The sequence below is a fragment of the Thamnophis elegans genome, chromosome 8, assembly GCF_009769535.1.
Source record: "Thamnophis elegans isolate rThaEle1 chromosome 8, rThaEle1.pri, whole genome shotgun sequence".
NCBI classification, from domain to species: domain Eukaryota; kingdom Metazoa; phylum Chordata; class Lepidosauria; order Squamata; family Colubridae; genus Thamnophis; species Thamnophis elegans.
Window position 1 is genome coordinate 44,198,856 of NC_045548.1, and position 21,201 is coordinate 44,220,056.

The following is a 21,201-nucleotide window of genomic DNA, read 5'->3' on the forward strand; positions in this document are numbered from 1 at the left end:
CCATTTAATTTTTCTTCTGATTCTGCTTGCAAATTGCTTCTTTTTCTTCTTTTCTAAATTTATCTGTTATAAGAATAAACTATTTATAAAATTGAAATTATACAGTGAACAGAAAGTTACATGAGAAAGTATTAAAGCAAGTTATTGTAAGACAATTATGTCCATCATATCCTTCCTTTTTGTACTCTGGCATTGTTGATAATGAATAGCACATCAGGACAAATTAACATTTACAGAGTATTAGAAGCAGTTTATTTTAAGGATACATGATTCTGTCCCTATAACTTCAAAAATTAACACTGATGTGTTAATACACTGTTACCCAAATGTTTAATATCATACATAGGAAATTCAGCACAAGATCCATAATTTTTTGGAACCTGATTTTAATCAGAACAGGAATATTTGTTAACTTTTTGTGGATAACTCCAGTTTTCTGACACATTTAAGACAAATTATATATCTTATATTAACCTCCATTTTGTATTTCAGGTTGAAATTCAAAGGCATCCGTTCTTTGAATCTGTCAGTTGGAATGACCTCTTACAAAAAAAGATTCCGCCACCATTTAATCCTAATGTGGTAGGTCCAATTCCTATTCCTTATTCATTAAGTCATAGCTAGGATGAAGGAAAAAAAATCAGGAAAGGAAGGGATGAGTAAAAACTGATATTATTTTGCATAATCTCAAGGAATTATTCCTTGATTGTTGCATAATCTCTAGAAACAAATAAGTGTCTATCTACGGCAGTATGTTGTGCATATTGGACTGTATCCAGATACAGCCATTTATTGATAGAATCAGAATGAATGAATTCCTTTCTCCACTGCCTTCAGAGGAAATAACTGGAAATCTCATTGTACAAGTGGAGGGTTCACTGCTTAACAAGATAGACTATAGCCGGGATGGCGAGCCTATGGCATGCATGCCACAGGGGACACACTGGCCAGCTGAGTTCAGCATTTTTTACAGCCATTTTTCACCCTCCCCAGGCTCCAGAGGCCTGGGAAGGGTGAAAACAGTCTCCCTGTCCCAGAGGCACTATGGAGGCTTCAGGAGCTTCCAGCTTCCAGAGCGCACAAAACCGCCTCTACGGGCAAACCGAAAGTTTAGGAATGGACTTCCAGTTTGCTCATAGGGCCAGCTTAAGCCCTTCGGAGCCTTCAGGGACCTTCCAGAGGCTTCACTGAAGACTCCGGAGGACGGAAAATGACCCAACAGGCAAACCAGAAGTCACTTCAGCTCCTGAAGCCTCCAGAGGGCCTCTGGGTGGGGGGGAAGCTGTTTTTGCCCTCCCCAGGCTCCTATAAAGCCTCTGGAGCCTGGGGAAGGCAAAAAAAGCATGCAAAAAATGGGGGGGATCACCTGCCATGCGTGCATGCATGCTGGGGGTGTCGCACATTGCATTATGGGTACAGCACACCCACGCACCACCCCCCTGCGCTCCCCCCACTTATGACACGCGAGCCAAAGGTTTGCAATCGCTGGACTATAGTATCGGTATATGCTAGACTATTTTGTTGAATTTTTTAAAAAAATCATTTTAAATTGATAATATATGGAAATATAGGCCTCTTCCTTGCAATATTTTACATAAGCTTTATTTTCTAGTTTGGTCCAGATGACATCAGGAATTTTGATGCAACATTTACGGAAGAGATGGTACCCTGCTCCATTTGCATTTCTTCTGATTATAATATTGTAAATGCTAGTGTACTGGAAGCAGATGATGCATTCATTGGATTTTCTTATGCACCACCTTCTGAAGACTTATTTCATTAAGCGGAAGATTGGAACATTGGAAACAGTTTCTGAAATATATGCTACAAGTGCCTAATTTGATCTGCTGAAGAATGAACTTTTTCTGCTGTATTATGAGGATAATGGGCATTTTGCATTCCATTTTTAGACTGTTAAATATGCTGCACAAAAATATTTTTAAAAATGCATTTAAGTAAAAGTTCCTAACCTTGAAACTTTTTAAACAAAGATAATAGCTGTTTTTCATTCAGTTTACATTAACCTATCTATATCAACTATCTTTATGATCAGCACGCCCATTTAATGGGCTTTGTAATATATTGGATTTCTATGCTTGAAATACAGCTATGCAATTATTTTGGTAAACTTCTGTTTAAAAAATAAGCTTAACTACCATTGTTTACTGGCAATAATTATACTAGTTTACTAACTAGAAGATATAATGTATACAATGTCACTTGGTTTAATATAAACTTGTGCCACTGTAAATCATGATGGGCATATAAATGAAGTCATTTATCACTTCACTTAAGTATTTGATTCATTCCAGTTACCAAATACAGGAATGTATTTTCTAAGTTTAATAATGGTGGAGCAAATTATCATTTAGTATTTGTTGACAACACATCTCACGATGACCATTTCTCCTCTTCTTGTAGAAGAAGCTAAGGGTCTTTCTCCCCAAGAAATAAAAATGTAAGCATCACTGTACAGCCATTTGTAGAAGTGAATCTCCTTCCATGTTGAAAGCTAATATATTACAATTTGATTATATTAAAATATTATTTCCTTGTTATCTGTATTTTAATTTCAGTTTCTTTTTATTTGTCAAACACTTGTACAATTTGCTCCCAAATAATGTGCTAACTTGTTCATTTTCGGACATGCATGCACATTTATCCCAGTATAATTAATGATTTGAGGATGAGGGAATTAGCTTCAAAACAGTGTCTTTGTGAAATTTGAATAGTGAATACTTTTTTCTTAGCTTTAACAGCCTCTGGTTGAATATAAATAAAATCTTTGCTTTACAAATATAAATAAGTTTTTCTTTGGTTTAGTTGTTCCATTCAAAGTAAAAAGACAAAGGTATTTGAGACAATCAATATAAATTGTAATATTGTTACTGCTTATTTTTCACACTAATAAATGGAATTAATATTGACTAAGAAAATGCAAATAATCATATCTTAAAAATACAAATTAAATATATATTTAAGATAATAAAAACGATATGTTATTTCAGGAAATCTGATTTGAATAATGCTAAAAAAAGGTAACCTGTGAAGATGTTTAACAAGATGTATATACTCTCTATTATTACACTGATTAATAATTTGACTGTAGCAAACAAAATACGACCACAATTGAACTCAAAATTTCTGCTGTTAAGTGAGAAATGTGTTAAGTGAGTTTTGCCCCATTTTATGACCTTTCTTGCCACAGTTATTAAGTGAGTCACTGCAGTAATTAAGTTATTAACACAGTTGTTAAGTGAATCTGGCTTTCCCCTTGACTTTGCTTGTCAGAAGGTTACAAAAGGTGATCATATGACCTTGAGACACTATGACCGTCATAAATATGAGTCAATTTGCCAAGTGTCTGAATTTTAATCATGTATCCACGGGCATACCGCAACAGTGTAAGTGTGAAAAACAGTCATAAGTCACTTTTTTCAGTGCTGCTGTAACTTTGAATGGTCATTAAATTAACTGTTATAAGTTGAAGACTACCTGTGATGTATGGGATATACAAACATAATCAAAATATCCAACCCAAAGCCCAATTTTATCTTCACCATAGTATTCTTAATTTTAATCCTAACTTAAAAGTGTCTAGTAAGATCATTTTAATCAGTTATGTTCCTCATACAAGATCCAGTTTTCTCACACAAACCACGTATCCAATGAAGTAGCTAGTCAGGTTCATGAAACTTTGGAGAATATAGATTATGTGGATCAATTCCAAATGTATTACTGGGCTGTTTTGGTAATTGCCTTGATCATCCAACTTGTACCATGTGAGTATAACTTTGTTGATCTTCCTGAATCATTACAATCTATGTAGCCATTTAGTAAAGTTGTGAGTTGGGTGCCATCAGTATGCTCACACCATCAATAATAGTATTCTGCTGAAAGGACGTCTGTATTAGAGTTGGAGTATGATGCAGTATTCTTCAGTGATCCTATTCCATATTCCGGAATTGGTGTGAGAATGTGACTTCAGCAAACTTCTACCAAGTTATGGTGTCCCAAACGTATCAATTATGCCAATCTTGTTTAATTTCTATACTAATCTTGTTTAATTTCTATACTAATCACTCTATTGAGTGATCTATTTAATTACCTATTAATCAGGGGCTTTGGGATTAGAGACTGCCTGTATGCTAAGGATGCCTAGCACTCCCCCCTACTTTGTAATTCACTACTTTTCTAAAATCTTGTATTAAAGGGGGGGGTATATTGAACACATGATAATGCTTCAGAAACAATAGTTGTGAATAGATAAAAGGCCAGTTGAACTACCGTAACAAACTGGTAATTGTTAAACATTTTACTATGAGTGGGCTGTGTACTATAAGGAGTATTTGCTTTTTTCTCTAGGTTTGCTTATGTGGCATTAATGCAACAGTAGCTAATCAACGTCAATGAATGTCTCATGAATAAACTCAGTGTTTCTCAGCCTCAGCAACTTTAAGCTGTGTGGACTTCAACTCCCAGAATTCCCCAGCCGGTAAGCTGAAGTCCACACATCTAAGGTTGAGAAACCCTGAATTAAGTTATCTGAGGTAAATCTTATGGCTGAATTTGTCAAAGCTGAAAATCTTGTGAGCAGAAGGTTGCTGTACAGCACTGTGAGACTGGCAATGGGATTACCAAGCACAGCAAGTTGGAAATCTGGTGTTGGGCTTTGATCCTCTTGAGGGAGAGAGGAAGATCTGCTGCTACCGAATGAAAGATGAATGAAGCCAGTGGCAGAGATACATGAAGGAGAAGAGGGAAGCAGAAAGAAGGCCTGAAGAGGAGAAACTGGCATAAACCTTTAAGAGAAGATATGGAAAGTTTATTAATTAAAGAGTTACAGTTTGAACAACATTGTCCCATAATCCATGGTCCAAGAGAGATGAGGGGAATGGGGGGTGGGGAGAGAGAGACAGAGTCATGCTATTCTCTAAAACACTTGAGGGTAGGACAAGAAGCAATGGGTGAAAAAGGGGAAAAAAATAAGGTTGAAGAAAGATTACAGCATTGGGAAAGCATCTACATTGTGATAATTAAAATTGCTAAAAATTGCTGAGCGCTTATTAATTCTAACATCTGAATAACTAATTGAAATTGGCATTTGGGATAGAAAATGTATGTACTAAGGATGACAGACATGTTGTGAATTTATTCTCCTGTTCTGAAGCTTAATGTGGAAATAATACGTTTGTTCAAGCATCTGTAAATGATATTTCTGGGGAATAGGGGAAGAGTTGACCAAGTGTTTTGGATCCATTATTGGTTTATTATTTAAGAAAATGTCAACCAAGTATCTGAACTCAAAACCATTATCTAAGCTAAAGAACATTTTAAAGACAGATCATTAGATACAGTATGTATAAATATAATGCAATGCTTCATATTTGAAAGAGGAAGTGCTTTATAATCAGTTTTCATGAGAACATTGAATTCAAAACATACTCCATTTGAAATTAGAAACTTCATAAGTAATGAAGGTGGTTTCATCACCATTATTATTTAGCTGTATTGGAAATATTATATATGACATTTAGCTTTTCAGTACTCCAATTTTCTTGTGTTTTATTCTAATACAGTTTGCTAATTTCCTTTTTATTGTTCCTTTAACTATCCCACAATTATATATTTTTTATTCTTCAGAGCAACATACACTTGTAATCTTAAGGATTGGGTAGAAAAACAAGATTGGTGTAAATGAAGTTGGATCTACTGAAAATGAAAGAAGCTGCTTTAATTTACCTTGACAAGAGTGGTGGTCTTCAGAAATTTGTTAATGACTGCAAATTATATTATAATGGTATTTACCTAAAATTATTATTAAGCAATCAGAATTATTTATCTGAAAACAATAAATAGGAAATTTTACATTTATTCATTTCTGGCCATGCAGAATCTAGCCAAGCTTGCGCTGTTTTCCGGTTTCTTATATTAGTAAACCCATCTGATATTACTGAGTTGGATGCTACTCTTGGAAATTATATTTTGCATCAACCTGTGAAGGGTACCCAGATTTTTCAATCAGTAAGGAATATTTTACATTTTGATCAAATATTCTATGAGTATTCTGAACCATAATTTTCTCATAAATTGAACTGAGTTTTGAATTACAGGTATGTTTTACTGCAGCTAAAACATTGTCATTAATTCAACAAATAGAGACTGAAGCTCAGGTGAGTTTTCACCATTATTTCAATCCTATTTTTTCTAAAATAGTGGCAATAATTTGTAATTTAATTAATCATGCTAGCATATGACAAAGATTTGTTATTGTTTTAATTACCTAGCTTTTTACTCTCATATTTATTTTTTCCTCTCTGGTGTAATGTTTTTTCTGAAATATAATTCTTAAGGCAAAATGCATTCATTGTAAATTTATTTATGGTAACATTAGAAAAAAAAGAAAAAAAATAGAGAATATATCCATATGCCTACAAACTTTCATTCACACTGACAGTTCTTGTTGTGTAATAACTTTTAACATTAATAGCAAAAGTAGCTTTCTATGTGTCATCATCATCAGTCACAGACATGTTCCCAGTCTATGATCAGTACTGAAACACTGTATGTAACTGGATATTTTGCCTGCAGGTTTATTTGTTTATATCTCAGAAATAAAATTACCCAAAAAAGATGTGGAACTAAACTGATCTAAACTGATTTAAAACTGAAAGTTTTAAAGTTTATACAAATAACCTACATTTTAAAGAACCTTTATTTATATAATGTACCTGTCAACTAAAATAGTTAACTAGATGATATACTGTGGTAGATGACATGGGATTCATCTTGTATTACTGAAAAAAATTGTACTTGCATTAAAAAAGATTGGCATATAAAAATATACAGGATAGTTTGATTTTTAAGCTTGTGGGTGAACTGTATATTCAGTTAACCTTTGGAAGTAGAATGGTTTGATCAATTAATATTTTAAAACACACAGTTTTTCCTATTTGCAAATGACTTGTTAAATGTCTCTTGTGGGTGTTATCTTTTTGTATCTATGGATCTGATTAATTTTGGAGGAAGCAGACTTTATACCGTATAGTCTCATCTGCTCAGAATTCATGTCACTCTGCTGGACTTCTTGGGCGTATCTAATTGACCATAGCAATGCAGTGGTTTTATTATTTTTCCCCATTTTGATGTTAATTTGGCCACATCCATGTTTTAATTAATTAGCCTTGGCAAGCCATACAACCTAAACGTGTCACTTCATTCAAAAGCATTACTTACTCCTGCTTCCTTCCTGGAACTTATTTATATAATAATATTATTATAAATTTTTTAATAATGACAATATTTAAATGTCTGTCCTTTTTGTAATCAGCCCAATCATTTTTAATTCTCTTTTAGATGAATATAGTCCTGAAACTAACACATTTACCTTCCTTGCCGTGTTACGTTCTCAGTCTTTGCAAATTTCCATTTGATTATACTACTCAGAGGTTTTATGTGGCAGAGGGAATAGTGATTGCAATGAGTATCATAACGAAGTATACACAGGGAGCAAAATTTGTTTGTTCTGAAGAGAAATGTCAGTTTTCTGAAGGTATGCTAGTAAGCTTGAACTCAAATTCTTTCATTTTGAAGCCCAGCTTTAAAGTCTACAACTTTGTTTTGGATACTACAGTACATTTGATTTCCCATGTGGATTCAGATGTTAGTCAAGATTATTTTCCTACAGAATATAATAGAAAGCAAGAGGAAGCAGAAAATAATTATTTTCTTCAATATTCATCCAAACACGATTCCCCTTATGTAGAACAGATTCCAAATAAGTTGAACTGTTACAAATTTTAACGTTCAGAATGATTTCTTATATCAAACAATCAGAACCAAGATGTTTTAAAAAACTAAATGCAATTTTGGAAAAATGTTTAAGTATGACATCAAAACATGCTTGTATTTCTACTGCATTGATCCACAGTGTAGAGTTCAATGAATAATTGTGTAGTTACAACTCTCCTCTGAAACAAACTTATTTTTGAAAGTTGAAAAAATGCTTTCTAATTTTGATTGGATTAAAGTTGGAGGAGTGCCTGTTGTCCAATTTACGCTGTCCTAATTTCTCATGGGGATCTATCACCTTTATGCTTATATAAAACAGGTATAGGTATATACACCTTTATAAATAATTTCTGAATGACTGGGAAGGGAGTGACAAGGAATGGGATAGTGTTGGCAATGAAAGTAATTGGGTATCTCAATTTGCATTTATTGTATATGCATTTATCCATATAGCAATAGCAATAGCATTTAGACTTATATATCACTTTACAGAGCTTTACAACCCTCTCTAAATGGTTTAGAGTCAGCATATTGCCCCCAACAATTTGGGTCCTCATTTTACCCACTTTGAAAGGATGGAAGGCTGAGTCAGTCAACCTTGAACCTGGTGAGATTTGAACTGCCAAATTGCAGGCAGCTGGCAAACAGCAGAAGTAGCCTGCAATACTGTACTCTAACCACTGCTCCACTGTGTCTCAGTAAAGCTTTGGGCAAAGTAGGCAATAGCATTCAGGTGTTGTTGAACTACACTTCCCAGGATACTTCACTTTGGCCATGCTTTCTAGAGATGCTGGTAGTTATAGTTCAGCAATGCCCAGAATGTCACAGATTGATTCCTCTACCAATTTATTGAGCATATCATTTAGTATATGACTCACAATATAATTCATTATACTGGGTTGGGTGTATTCATAATTATCAGCAGTGAATTCCACATATAAAGTTAAAAAATGATAAAGTGCTTCCTGTTTCTATGAATTAACTTTGGTGGACATAAAATACAGATTGTGGCCAACCGAGGCAAGCATATAAAGATACTATATTAGGGAACTATCTGGCTAGGGTTATAAGGGATGTAAAAGGGATGTCACGTCAGTATGATATGGAAATATCTTGTTAAAGTGCATAGATTTTGAGCAGTTTTCTGATAAAAAAACAATAAAAATATTATCTGCTTCTGAATTTTTAGAAAACTGAATTCACTCTTTTGTATGATTCTAGGGTTTCAGTATATAAGAGTACATACTGCTGGAGCCACAGAATCTGCAACACTAAGAAATGATTTTGTATGCAACTTATGTATGTCACCTCTGAAAGAAGACAAGAAATATCGAGTACTTGGTGGTAAAAACTAAATAGTTCTGTTATTAATTCAATATGATACAATTTAAAGGGATCCATACCACTGGTAAATAAGTGGGGTGGCTACTGGACAACATAGAGAAATAGGAGAATACACAGATGTGAACTAGGTTTAGAAAAGTACATGAATGGCAAAGTGTGTGTACATCAGTAAAATAGATACAAGTGGATTTAAAAAAAATAAATCGATTAAACTTTTTTTGGGACCAATTCAACAAATATTTATCTGAAACAAAAATTGTGTGTTTGCATGTTTTATATATATATATATATATATATATATATATATATATATATATATATATATATATATTTCTTTTTAAGATAAACAAATGGTTGAAATGATTGACGCTAAAGCAGTTAGTGTGTTTCAGGGATTTTCTGGAAGTAAAACACATTCAAGATTTCAATCATTTACGGTGTTTCTAAGAGGTAAGACTTTGTTGGCTTTAAGCGTTTGTACTGTTTTTCATGGCAAAGCCTTCCCAAAATAGCCAGTAGAAGATACATATATACATAATGGGGACATTATATTTCCAAATATTTTACAAGCATATAAACACCCAAAGATTATCCTCTTTTTTTCTATCCATCTGTGTTATGTTCCTAAGACTTTCCGAGCTCCTACACTTCCCACCCAGTCAACTCCTTCCTTGGATGAACTGACACATCCCTATGAAATTCTACTGTTATGATGGAAAGACTTCAGCATCTCGGCATCATTCCCTTTTAGAAAAGACTTTTAGACTATCCTTACTGTTTTCCAGAATTCTTCACATTTGTTTAATAGGGTACAATTCACAAGTCAGAAATCTGAATTTAAATCCAGGAACTTCTTTTCAACATTTGGTTTCAGTATTTTCAACAATGTTATTTGCTAAATTCCTGGGAAAGATACTTCTCCCATCAATTATAATTACATACTTTAAAATTGTTATATGAATGAGAAGTGAGACATAATTACATATTTTACTTTTGAAAATATTCAACAAGGATTTGATTAGAAGGGGGAAAGACATTCTACTTTTTAGTGTATTTGTCTTGGAAATAAAATATAAATGTTATGATGTGATTATTTTAAATTTATTTTTTGTATAAGACATTAATGAAGAAGTAATAAAAATAAAATCCAAGATTTCAATTAAATAAAGACAGCTGCTTTAATTTCTGCAGCAGTATCCTCTCCACCCTAGCTTGTATAAGCCCTCAAGTTTGAGTGGTAAATATTGAGGTATGAATCTCAATTACCCTGACTTAGAGTACTTTCTCATGGCTGTTATTGTGTATTGTTTCTGCTGTTGAATTGGCAGAAAAGTTAACGTTAATTGTACTGCCCTTCAAATGAATTTTATTGTGCTTTAGTAATGTATGCTAAAGCACAGTATGGTGTTCTGGTTGCAGAGTTCCTGCAGAAAAATCTCAGGACAGTAACTGATGTACTCTTGTGCTCTCTTTCGGATCCTGGTCACCAATTACTTTTTGTAACAAGTAACAGAGCAGGGCTAGGAGACTAACAACATATAGACATTATGTTGGGGTGCAAGAGCAAATGTATAATTAGCTTCTGTAGAATACACCTGTACAGCAGATTTTTCTGGAGGGTGGGGGAATGGGACTATCTGCTGGCAGACCAACAGTGTTGTGTTTAAATCACATACAAACTGAATTTGTCAGTTGGAAAGGTATGAGGGTTGCATTAGTATTATAGAACAATGGAAGAAATCAGCTATGGAGATCAGTTGTCCTAGGGCAAACATTAAAATCCAGTTGATAGGACTATTATATACAAGTTATAGGAATTCTGCAGCACAAGCCAAACTGAATGTAGAAGTCTATGCTTGGTGAGAAGCCAGGAGATTGACAGTCCTTTAAAAAAAAAGTAGATGTTACCAGTATTACAATAATCATTAGTATTCCAAGGTATCAATATTCCTATTCAAAACAAATAAAGAATCATGAAAGTCACATATTTAGTGTCGCATTACTCAAGCCAAAATGCAATATAGGTCAGTAACTAATGGCTAGATGGAAGGATGAATGTTCAAGAAATGGTCAAAAAGAACTCATTAGATTCTTGGCCTGAATTCATCATTGCCACCCTCATTAAGACACTATGGATTTTGTAATATTTGTATTATTATTCCTGAAATATATCTATCAGTATTCAACTAAGGGGGAACAATGTATGTGTATGTTGCTTTTTTGCACACTTTTTGTCTCAATTGCTGCTTTGATAGTCGTTTTCCTTTTTTCCTGTTGAATTCATATTTTAACTTTGGAAATAATATAAAAAATATTTTAAAAAGTGGTTCTTAAGATATCTACATTGTTGAAGGGATATGAATATGAGTCATAGAATTATTCTGCCCAATAGAAAATCCTCACCTGCCTATTTGTATTTTTCCCAGATGAATTATCCAATGAAATGAAAATGGGAAATCAATATAAAGTTATAGGAATTCCTATCTGTATGCAAAGCTGCTTACAAGCCACAATTTGTCTTGAAGCTAACAGTGTATATCCTTCTAATTCTACAGGTAGGACAAGAGGCTAGTGAAAATAGACAATAAATATATATTTGTTCCAATAATAGGCAACTGAAATGCATCTCTTTCTTTTCATCCCAATTTTCTTCTTCAGCAGTTCTCAAATGTGATCTAGGGACTTCTGAAGGTCCCTGGATCCCTTTCAGGGAGACAAATATATAAATATTTTAAAATTTCTCTTTTAATTTCTAATACAGTAAATGCTGATACATATAACCCACCTATTTGGGGTTTATAAACATTTTTAAGACTGGTACTAAAACTAAAATATTTAAGAATCACTGCTTTATTTAATATATTTGCTGTGAAAAAATGTCTTTTAATTTTCAGCACATTCATTCTCTATAAGAGAGGCAGGGAGAGTAATCCCTGGTGAGCTCAGGAGCCAAAAGTTCCTGAGAAAGAATAACAATGCGGAGAAAGCATCAAAGCATGGCTGCTAGAATTCTTTTCATCTCTTCAGTAATAACTCTCTTCTGGGTCAGCTAAAAGTGACATTGATTTCATGGTACCTAATCCTTCCATCCTGGATCATGTAGGCAGCAGGAGGGAGGGGCTATGGAATGAGAACAGATGGCAACATTCTGAGACATTGCTCAACTGCCCTTCCAGTAGAGATGCACTGGGATTTTTTACTCAGCAGACCCAGAGCAGAATGGGACAACTTGCCACAGCCAACTTGCTACAGCCAATTCACCGCGTCGCCAACTCGACGAGGGACAACTCACCACCATGGAACAATTTAACAATTCAATTATTTAAAATAAATAAAAAAATATTTTAAATTTTGTCATTCACATTTCATTTTTTCTTCCACCTTTTACGTACTTTCTTTAATGATTCTATTGCACCATGTCTTTGATATTAGTGTAACTCTTGTCCCACGGTGAGTTGTGGTGAGTTGGCCATGGCAAATTGTCATAGACCACCACCCCTTGAGTCTGATCTATTTTTAAGCTTGGGTTTTTCTTTTGTCAGGTTTTTCCCTAAACAAAATTTGACTCCATCCTGTTCAGTTTGCTTGTTGCAAAATTAATTTTAATTGGATTGGAAAGAATAAAGAATAATGACTATATAACAATATTGATCTCTTCTTGTTTGTACTGGAAGAGATATTAACATGCATTTTAATTTCAGAATCATGTATCCCTATTTCTAATCTTCAAAAACAAAGAGACAATTATATCTAAATCTTTTTCTGCTCTAATTTTGTTAGCCTAGCTAATTAATATTCATCTTGTCTTCCCTGAAATTGAAATCTTGTAGGTCCACTCCTCTTTTCTTACTAGAATTCAAGAATTTTATTTCCCTTTTGAACTAAATTTTGGAACCTGGTATTCCTTTAGTGCTATTTCTTTATATTGTTTCCTGATGTACATACAATGAATTGAACCCAGAGTTGTGTTCTACTTGTAGTAGTAGTTTCACTTATCTTACCTTTACCAACCATCAAATTTCATTCTTGGGAGACTTTAAAGTATTTATCTTGCTTTTGTTTTATATCAGGGCCTTCTTGTATCAGTGAAAAATTTAAGTACCTGCTTTCTTTGACTTCAAATTCATGCTGGAAATTTACAGCACTTCTGGCTGATAGCTTTGCTTCAAAAGTTCTACCATCTGGCATTTATAATATTCTGAAATTGTCCATAATGTTGAGCTTAGTACAGACTATTGATGGAGATGACAGAACAGCAGACTACTTAGATCTTCTGGTAATAACAAATGATTCTCTTATACTGGAGAGGTAATTATTCTTTTTCTTATGGAGATGTTATTATTAGCTTTCCCCAGTAGGAAAGCTCTCTCTCTCTCTCTCACACACATTTAATTTAGCAACCTGTTTTATTGTATCAATAATTGATGTTGTAATCTTAAATATGCATATAACCTCCTTTTCTGCATATATATTCAACTGAAATTCAATGCCATGTTGAATTATATATTTATATTTATTTATCTAAAATACTGCAATTTCATTAATGAATTATCTATTTTCCCTAATCATCTAGAATTATGAATTATAGTATATGTCTTGTGCCTCGAGGCATTCGGCATTTTCCATCTGGTGAAGTTTTTCCAACTGTATCAAAAGATAAACATGGGACCGGAAGTGCTATTATTCAGGCCGGTAGTGCTTTAATGGCTAAAAATGGAATATGCTTAATTGGAGAGCTGACTTCATATAAGAAAGAGAAACTTGAACAATTACAAGCAGGTACAGCAATGAGCAAGTATTTGTAAGACCAAAGGTACTTTAAATATTTCTGCTAGATTGCCTTACAGCTTTGAAATCTCAGAGAAATTCTTTTAATCACTACATATTTCTATACCAGTCAATTTTAATACCGTGCAATCAATATTTTTCTATTACAAAGTTGTATGTAAAATTTCTTAGGAATATAATGTTATACGTTCATTCCACTAAATTCTGGTTGACAGTTGCAAGAATGCACATAAGTCTTCATAGAGCTAAGATTGCCTCCTTGCAGCACTCCTAAAAATAGGGCAATCTGATTTATACCAATTTTTCAATCTGAAATACTAGGACAGTGATGGCTAACCTTTTTGTTGTTGCGTGCTGAAAGCGTGCGTGCACCCACACCCACAATTCAATGCATGTGACCCCTAGTGCACCCTCCCGTGCATGCGCCCCACCCCCACATTTTGGGCCTGCAAGGCCTCCTATACCAACCTGGAAGCCAAAATGAGGCATGAGGGTGCTGCGCGAGCCCCCCAAATACAATGTAAGCGCTCTGTACATGCACATCTCCTGCATGCACCCCACCCCCCACAAAGACGACAGAGACTGAAAGACCAGCTGGCCGTCGGGAGGCACATGCGCAATGTAGCTGGGCTGGGTCGCCAGCAGCTCTGCATGCCACCTGTGGCACACGTGCTATAAATTCACCATCATGGTACTAGGATGTATGTGTATTCTGGAAGCAATACTAGCAATGCCCCATATAAAACATGCAAAACATCTCATGATTTGGTGGTTTTTGTGAGATTTCAGACTTGAGACCGTGTCTGGGTTTTCATGTTGGATTATAGCACTTAAAATTGCTACTGCATGTCTGGCTGACAAGATCTCCAGTGTATGAGGCAGAGTTCTTTCACATTATTTTTATTTTAAAATCAACAATTGACCTTGAGATTTCTTGCATGAAGGGTACATGCATATTGTTATTTTTTTATTGTGCTATATTCTAATTTGAGATTATTGCAAAATGAAATACATTGGTGTAAGAGAGAAATGTCCATTGCCTGATTCATAAATATACATATAAAACTACACTACAATAGTTCAAAAGGGAGCCTAAACTAACCATGTTTTCTCTAGATTCTGGCAGTTCCAGCAGTCCTGGGCTAAAATGATTTTCATTTGTAGAGATTGCTATTTTCACTACCAAAATAATCCCCTAAATATCTGTTGAATTATCTGAAACAGAATGGGAAATACCCGCTTTCTTTAATAGAAGCCCTCCATTCAATTCTGGTTTAATACATAGAATGATTTTTTTCTATTCATCAAGAGACATGGATCCAATCCATGTAAACCTTTTGGGTGATACTTTTGAGAGACGAGCATTATAGAAATATCAATTCTAAAATTGGGAAATATGCAATTAATATCATATGATAAAGTTAGTTATATAAATCATCAAATTTTAAGTAGCATTTTTCTTGTTGCTGTTTTGATTAGTACTAGAGAGCAGGACAATTACTAAATTCATTCCAGGAAAGAAATATGGAGAAACCACTGATCAGCAAGTTATTTTTCCAATTCAAACAAGTTTCTGGTCATTTATTGATGTGGATTCATCTTCAAAAAAGCATATACAACTGGATAATACTGTAATTGGCCAGTTGGTGAGTCTATACTTAAAACAGTAATTGTACAATATTGATTAGGAACAGTAATACCTTTTAGAAAGGCACTATAGATAAAATGCCAAGTTAGCATGCATTTTCTTAAAGGTGTTAATTTTCCCGGTGAAGAAATATATTTTCATTATTCTATAACGCTGATATCACCCAAATACCATAAACAAATTAAATAAAAATCATGGTATAACATCATAAATAATATTCAAGAAATTACTGCCATAGCAAATATAAGAGCATCAAGTAATATTCTGAATGTTCCTTTCTGAAAAACATTGAATCTTGCATTTTTAGAATCTTTATTTTTAAATATTTTTAAAATGTTAACATTTTATTCTAAATTATTTTTAAAATTAGGACTTAAGCTCGATTTCAGCTACTCTTATAGATGCATTTGGACTTTTGATATACTGCAATGAAGCATCATGTTGTCAGTCTCCATTTCCTGTTACAAATTTCATTTTTAAAAAATCTATTAATTCAGAAGAGATTTATTCTATCACCCAACAGTTCCAAACCCAAGATTATGAGGAAGTAAGTAGTTATTAGAAATTGTTAGAAAAAAGAAACAACCTTTTAATTAAAATATTTTATTAAAACATTAATTTTTAATTATTAAATATACATTAACTATATTAATGGTTTTTCATAAACATAATTTATACTGTCATTTCAGTTTTTTGCTTTTTCAAAGAATTTGCATGTAGAATTATGTCCAGAATCAGAAAGATTAATTCATGGCTACTATCTAGCAAGTCGAAGAGTCAGAACACAGCTCATGAATGGACCTAATCTTTCAGCAATTTCACTAAAAATCTTGTAAGTTGTAAATTGACACCCTCTAATTAAATATTGCCCATTTTGACTTTAAGTTGGATTAATAGATGAAATGGAGAGATGCACTAATTAGAAACTCTTGATCTCATTCAAACATGTATCCATAAATGTGATTCAGACTGCATAAAAATCTTTATGCTTTCTCTATCCAGATATTAGTCCAAACATCAAAGCACTGTTGCTTAGAACATACTGTATTTTTCGGAGTATAAGACGCACCAAGGTTTTGAAAATGCCTTTTTTTAAAAAAAGTAGGTAGAGGGATAGAGAGGGAGAGAAAGAAATACAGTAGGTAGGTAGGGAGAGAGAGAGAGAGAGAGTAGTTAGATAAAAGGATAGAGAGAGAAATAGAGAGAAAAACAGTGAGGAAGGGAGAGAGAGTGAGAGTAGATAGGTTGGTAGGTAGAGGGATAGAGACAGAAATAGAAAGAGATAAATATAGAGAAATACAGTAGGTAGGTAGGGAGTGAATAGGTCGATAGATAAATGTTTCCAGGTGTATTTATCCATGTGCTGGAGAAGGAAATCACTGACAATCTGCAGCACCTAAGACTTTGTTTCCGCTGGCACAGCACTTGATCAATGTAATTCTCATCAATCAGTTAAAGAGCTTTCCAAAAGGAAAAAAAGTTTTTGCACTCTGCAAGCCTCCTGAAAACGGCCCGTTTTTCACGAAAATGGGTCCATTTGTTATTAAAAAAAGGCATGAATAGCCTTTTTCACACACTTGCAGAGTGCTCCTTGGAGGTGTGGGGGGCCAAAAACAAACAAAAACGACCCATTTTTTGTGAAAAAGAATGTTGGTTTTACCTGAACGTGTCTTTTAGGTGATGTGGAGGGAGGGGGTCACGGCATGGTTTTATCACAGCCTGATTGGTCCGTTAGACTGAGAGAAAACTTCTTAGCCTTCAGCTATCCCATTGGCTCCCAGTTTCCTCGATGGCGAAGTGTCCTTATCTGCGAACAAAACAGAGACCCCAGGAGAGACCTCCCAGCCCTCCCCCGGACCCTAACTCAACTAGCTAGGGTGGGAATGTGACCCCTCCCTCCACATCACCTAAAAGATACGTCCAGGTAAGACCAACGTTCTTTTTCCAGTGATGTAGAGGGAGGGGTCACGGCAGGGACATACCTAAGCTACAGTCCCAGGGAGGGAAGAAGGACCCGGGGGAGGGGCGACTGCCACCTGTTGAAGGACCCTTCTACCGAAGGACACCTCAGCCAAGGCATAAATGTCCAGCCGGTAGTGTCGTATAAACGGAGTCGGAGAGGCCCACATGGCCGCTCGGCAGATGTCTTCAAATGGGGCCTTGGTGGCCCAGGCCGCAGTCATGGCGGTGCTGCGCGTAGAGTGGGCGGTGATACCTGCAGGGGAAGCCTGACCTGATGCTTCGTAGGCAGTCATGATGGCCTGTCTCAGCCACCTCCCTATGGTGGAGGAAGAAACCCTAGATCCCAGGGACCCCGGTCGAAAAGAGACAAACAAAGCCTCAGATCTGCGAATTGTCGCAGTCCTTCTTAAGTAAATCCGGAGAGCCCGGCGCACGTCCAGCCTATGCCAGAGCCGTTCGCACTCATGGGACGGATCCGGGCAAAAATTAGGCAGAATAACCTCCTGAGCCCTATGGAATGGGGTATTCATCTTCGGGAGGAATGTGGGATCTAGGTGGAGGACCACTCTGTCATGATGGAACTGACAGAGGTTGTCCCTAGAAGAGAGAGCACCCAACTCGGATAGCTGCCAGGAACACCACCTTAAGGATGAACCGTCCTGAGTGGCTCAAACGGTTTCCCTGTCAATGCTCTGAGGACCAGAGGGAGATCCCAGGTGGGGAAACTATGGACCGGCGGCAGACAAAGATTTGCAGCCCCTTTAAGAAAGGGGCACATGGGCAAGGATATGAGAACCCTCCCCATCCAAAATGTGGCTAAGGCTGCCACTTGTTGCGCAAAGTGTTCTGGGACAGACCGTTCTCAAAAACCTTTTGCAGGAATTCCAAGACAACGGAAATTGAGGCCCTGTAGGGATCAAGGTCGTGACTAGAACCCCATCTCGCAAATGCCTTCCAAGTGGAGTTTTATATTCTGGTGGTGGAAGGGCGCCTAGATGCTTCGATGGTGGCAACAACCCCTTCGGACAGATTAACGCTCCTCAGGAGTCGCCGCTCAAGTGCCAGGCGGTCAAGTGTACCAGGACTACCTGACACAAGGCGATTTCCTCCCGAGGTATCCTCCAGGGCGGGGAGACTGACAGCTGGATTAGGTCCGCAAATCACAGTCTCCTGGGCCAGTAGGGGGCGAGTAGGATGACCTGGGCCTGCTCCCTGACTATCTTCCTGACCGTCCTGGGAATGAGGGGAATGGGAGGAATGCATAAAGTAGGCGCGCCGGCCAGTGGCTCCTGAGAGCATCCGTGCCCTCCGCCTCTTGGGACCAGAACCAAGAACGGTAACTGGGCGTTTCTGGGTGTGACAAATAAATCCACCACTGGCGTGAAGGCTAAGTAGTTTTCTCTCAGTACAACGGACCAATCAGGCTGTGATAAACCCCTGCCATGACCCCTTCCTCTACATCACCGGAAAATGGTGATTTTGCTCATTTCTGCCCTTCCCAGCCCCCAGCAGCTCTCTGAAAGCCTCCATAAGGGTATGCACAGCCATTTTTGTGAAGGGAGCAGGGTAGGAGGCAAAAAATGCTGCATTCAGTGTAAAAGACGCATCCAGATTTTCAGCCTTTTTTGAGGAAAAAAGGTGCATACTCTGAAAAATATGGTACATCAAAGGTGTGTCTAGTTTGTACAAGTGTGTTGTCCCATGCACTAATCAAAGGAAAATTTCCACTTTGATCCACATATTCAATGTCTTCTCAATAGCATTGTTAGTTGTTTATCCCTAGTAGCTGTTCAGATTCCGGGTTAAGTCCAAGTGAATTAGTCATTTTCACTGCAAAACGTTCTGCTAGTGATCAGTGTAGACCCCTGGATTTTTCCTATCCGTAGTTTTCTAATAGGATCAAGGTTACTATAAAAGGCCACAAGACAGACATATTAATCCTTTTATCAGTTTATTTGTTCAGCAATTGGTTGTGGGTATGGGTGAATGAAATAGAGGCTATACATGTATATTATGTTGGAATCATAAAAGCAAGATTTTCAATGAGAAAATTAGTAATCTGAAATGTACAATGGATTTAAAAGATTTATTTTTGTTTGTAGGATTTCACTGTCTAAAGCGCATGCTAAGCTGAGTCTAAGGACAAAAGTACTCGAACAAGATGTTTTAATTGCAGTGTTATTATTTGAATCATCTCTTACTTTAAAATATGGTAAAAAAAAATTAAGCCAAGCAATTGCTCATAAGTCCAAGTAAGATGACATAACATCCTTAACAGGGGACTTCACACACGTAGTTGAATACATAAGGCCGAAGATGCCAAATAGCATGCAATACTTCTCATGAGATTTCTGTTCTCTTTCCTCTTATCAATAGATGAAATAATGTTATTGAAAAATAATGGTAGGAAATATTTTACTATTTGCCTTCCTGTAGCATGTTTCAATTTTCAGAATTGATTCAACACAGCTTGTTATGTGTGGGGTTCTTTGGGGTGGGGCTGTTTGGAAAATTAAGTCTCTTCTGCTATTGCTGAACTATTAACAATCTTTCTGGTTGAACTTTATGAAACCTGTAATACTTCAGCATCTGAATAGCTATTGAGCTCCTATTCTTGAGGAAGAAAGTAAATAAATGTTTATATTATTCTTAAATATAGATTATATAAGTAATCACTTTCCAAATTAATGACATAGGAAATTGAGCAAATGCAAAAATTTGAATCATCAAGCATGAAGAAACCATTTATGCAGTGGTTATAATAAATTTCCATTTCCAAGTACTATGTAATCCATATTACAGCTTTTTAAATAAGGTTTCTTTAAGGCATGATATGGAACCTTTTTTCTGATAAAAAACATTCCCTGAGGGATAATCCAAAACCAAGAGGGGATGTCACCACTGTTCTCTCCCTGGTTTCCTCTCTTCCAAGAAACAGGTTGCAGATCAGATAACTTGGACCTTATTAGCAGTCTGAATTGATCTATTATATAGAGATATTAGGGTGTAGGTAATTTTAAAGATAAATGAAAAGGCATTTTACCAAAAGGTTTATTTTGCTATTATATTTCATATATACCTAGCAACTTTTCAAATAACAAATTTATAATTTGCTTTTGCAAATTTATGCTCAAAAACAAATTCCTAGACAAACTTGTGATTTTAAAATTTTAATTAATTTAAATATTAATTAATTTTCTTTACACAGGTGCTTCTGTATTTTGTGTGGCTCCTAATGCACTTTTTCCATTTGAAGTCAATTCTGAGAACTCCCTGAATCAAAGGGATATTTACTTGACGGAATGCTACCAACAATTGAAACAGTTCATTGCTACATATGGGCCTGTGACACATGTTTTCAGCAGTGAGATTTAACAATACACAATACTGAATCAAATTCTCAAGAAAATTAATTCATTCATCTAACCTACCATTGCCCTTACAAGCTATGTTATAGAATACATTAATGCTGTAATGACTCAATGCTGTAATGCAGGGGCGTCAAACTTGATTTCATTGAGGGCTGCATCAGGGTTGTGTTTGACCTCAGGGGGCTAGGGTGGGCGTGGCCAGCTCAATATAACTCGTGTTGGGATAGTCTGTGGTGGCCCAAGCACTTTGCCAGAGAAAACAGGCTCTCCTCCTGCAACCTTCTGCCAGCATGCAGC

General features: G+C 35.8%; 2 protein-coding genes across 2 annotated transcripts in view; both read left to right on the plus strand.

Moving 5' to 3' along the window:
• Positions 1-2,564, plus strand: part of LOC116512367 (serine/threonine-protein kinase Sgk3) — a 36,716-nt gene extending 34,152 nt beyond the window's left edge. The window contains 2 exon segments of the mRNA XM_032222833.1: positions 493-582; positions 1,613-2,564. Of these exon segments, the coding sequence (XP_032078724.1) occupies positions 493-582; positions 1,613-1,783 (261 nt within the window). The 3' untranslated portion in view covers positions 1,784-2,564.
• A 3,122-nt stretch (positions 2,565-5,686) lies between these two features.
• MCMDC2 (minichromosome maintenance domain containing 2) lies at positions 5,687-21,105 on the plus strand. Its single transcript, XM_032222832.1, has 14 exons — positions 5,687-5,800; positions 5,894-6,024; positions 6,114-6,173; positions 7,357-7,552; positions 9,013-9,135; positions 9,478-9,585; positions 11,562-11,690; positions 13,206-13,443; positions 13,709-13,914; positions 15,403-15,569; positions 15,942-16,118; positions 16,261-16,403; positions 19,636-19,745; positions 20,742-21,105. The coding sequence occupies exons 1-14, from the start codon at positions 5,698-5,700 to the stop codon at positions 20,906-20,908; spliced, it is 2,058 nt and encodes a 685-aa protein (XP_032078723.1). The 5' UTR covers positions 5,687-5,697; the 3' UTR covers positions 20,909-21,105.
• The last annotated feature ends 96 nt before the right edge of the window (positions 21,106-21,201 follow it).

Bases quoted from the DNA above. Each gene is read 5' to 3' on its own strand.
- MCMDC2 (XM_032222832.1), top strand. From the start codon at position 5,698: ATGAAGTTGGATCTACTGAAAATGAAAGAAGCTGCTTTAATTTACCTT. The intron at 5,801-5,893 runs GTATTTACCTAA...CTGGCCATGCAG, and splicing joins CTGCAAATTATATTATAATG to AATCTAGCCAAGCTTGCGCT. The intron at 13,915-15,402 runs GTACAGCAATGA...TGTTTTGATTAG, and splicing joins ACTTGAACAATTACAAGCAG to TACTAGAGAGCAGGACAATT.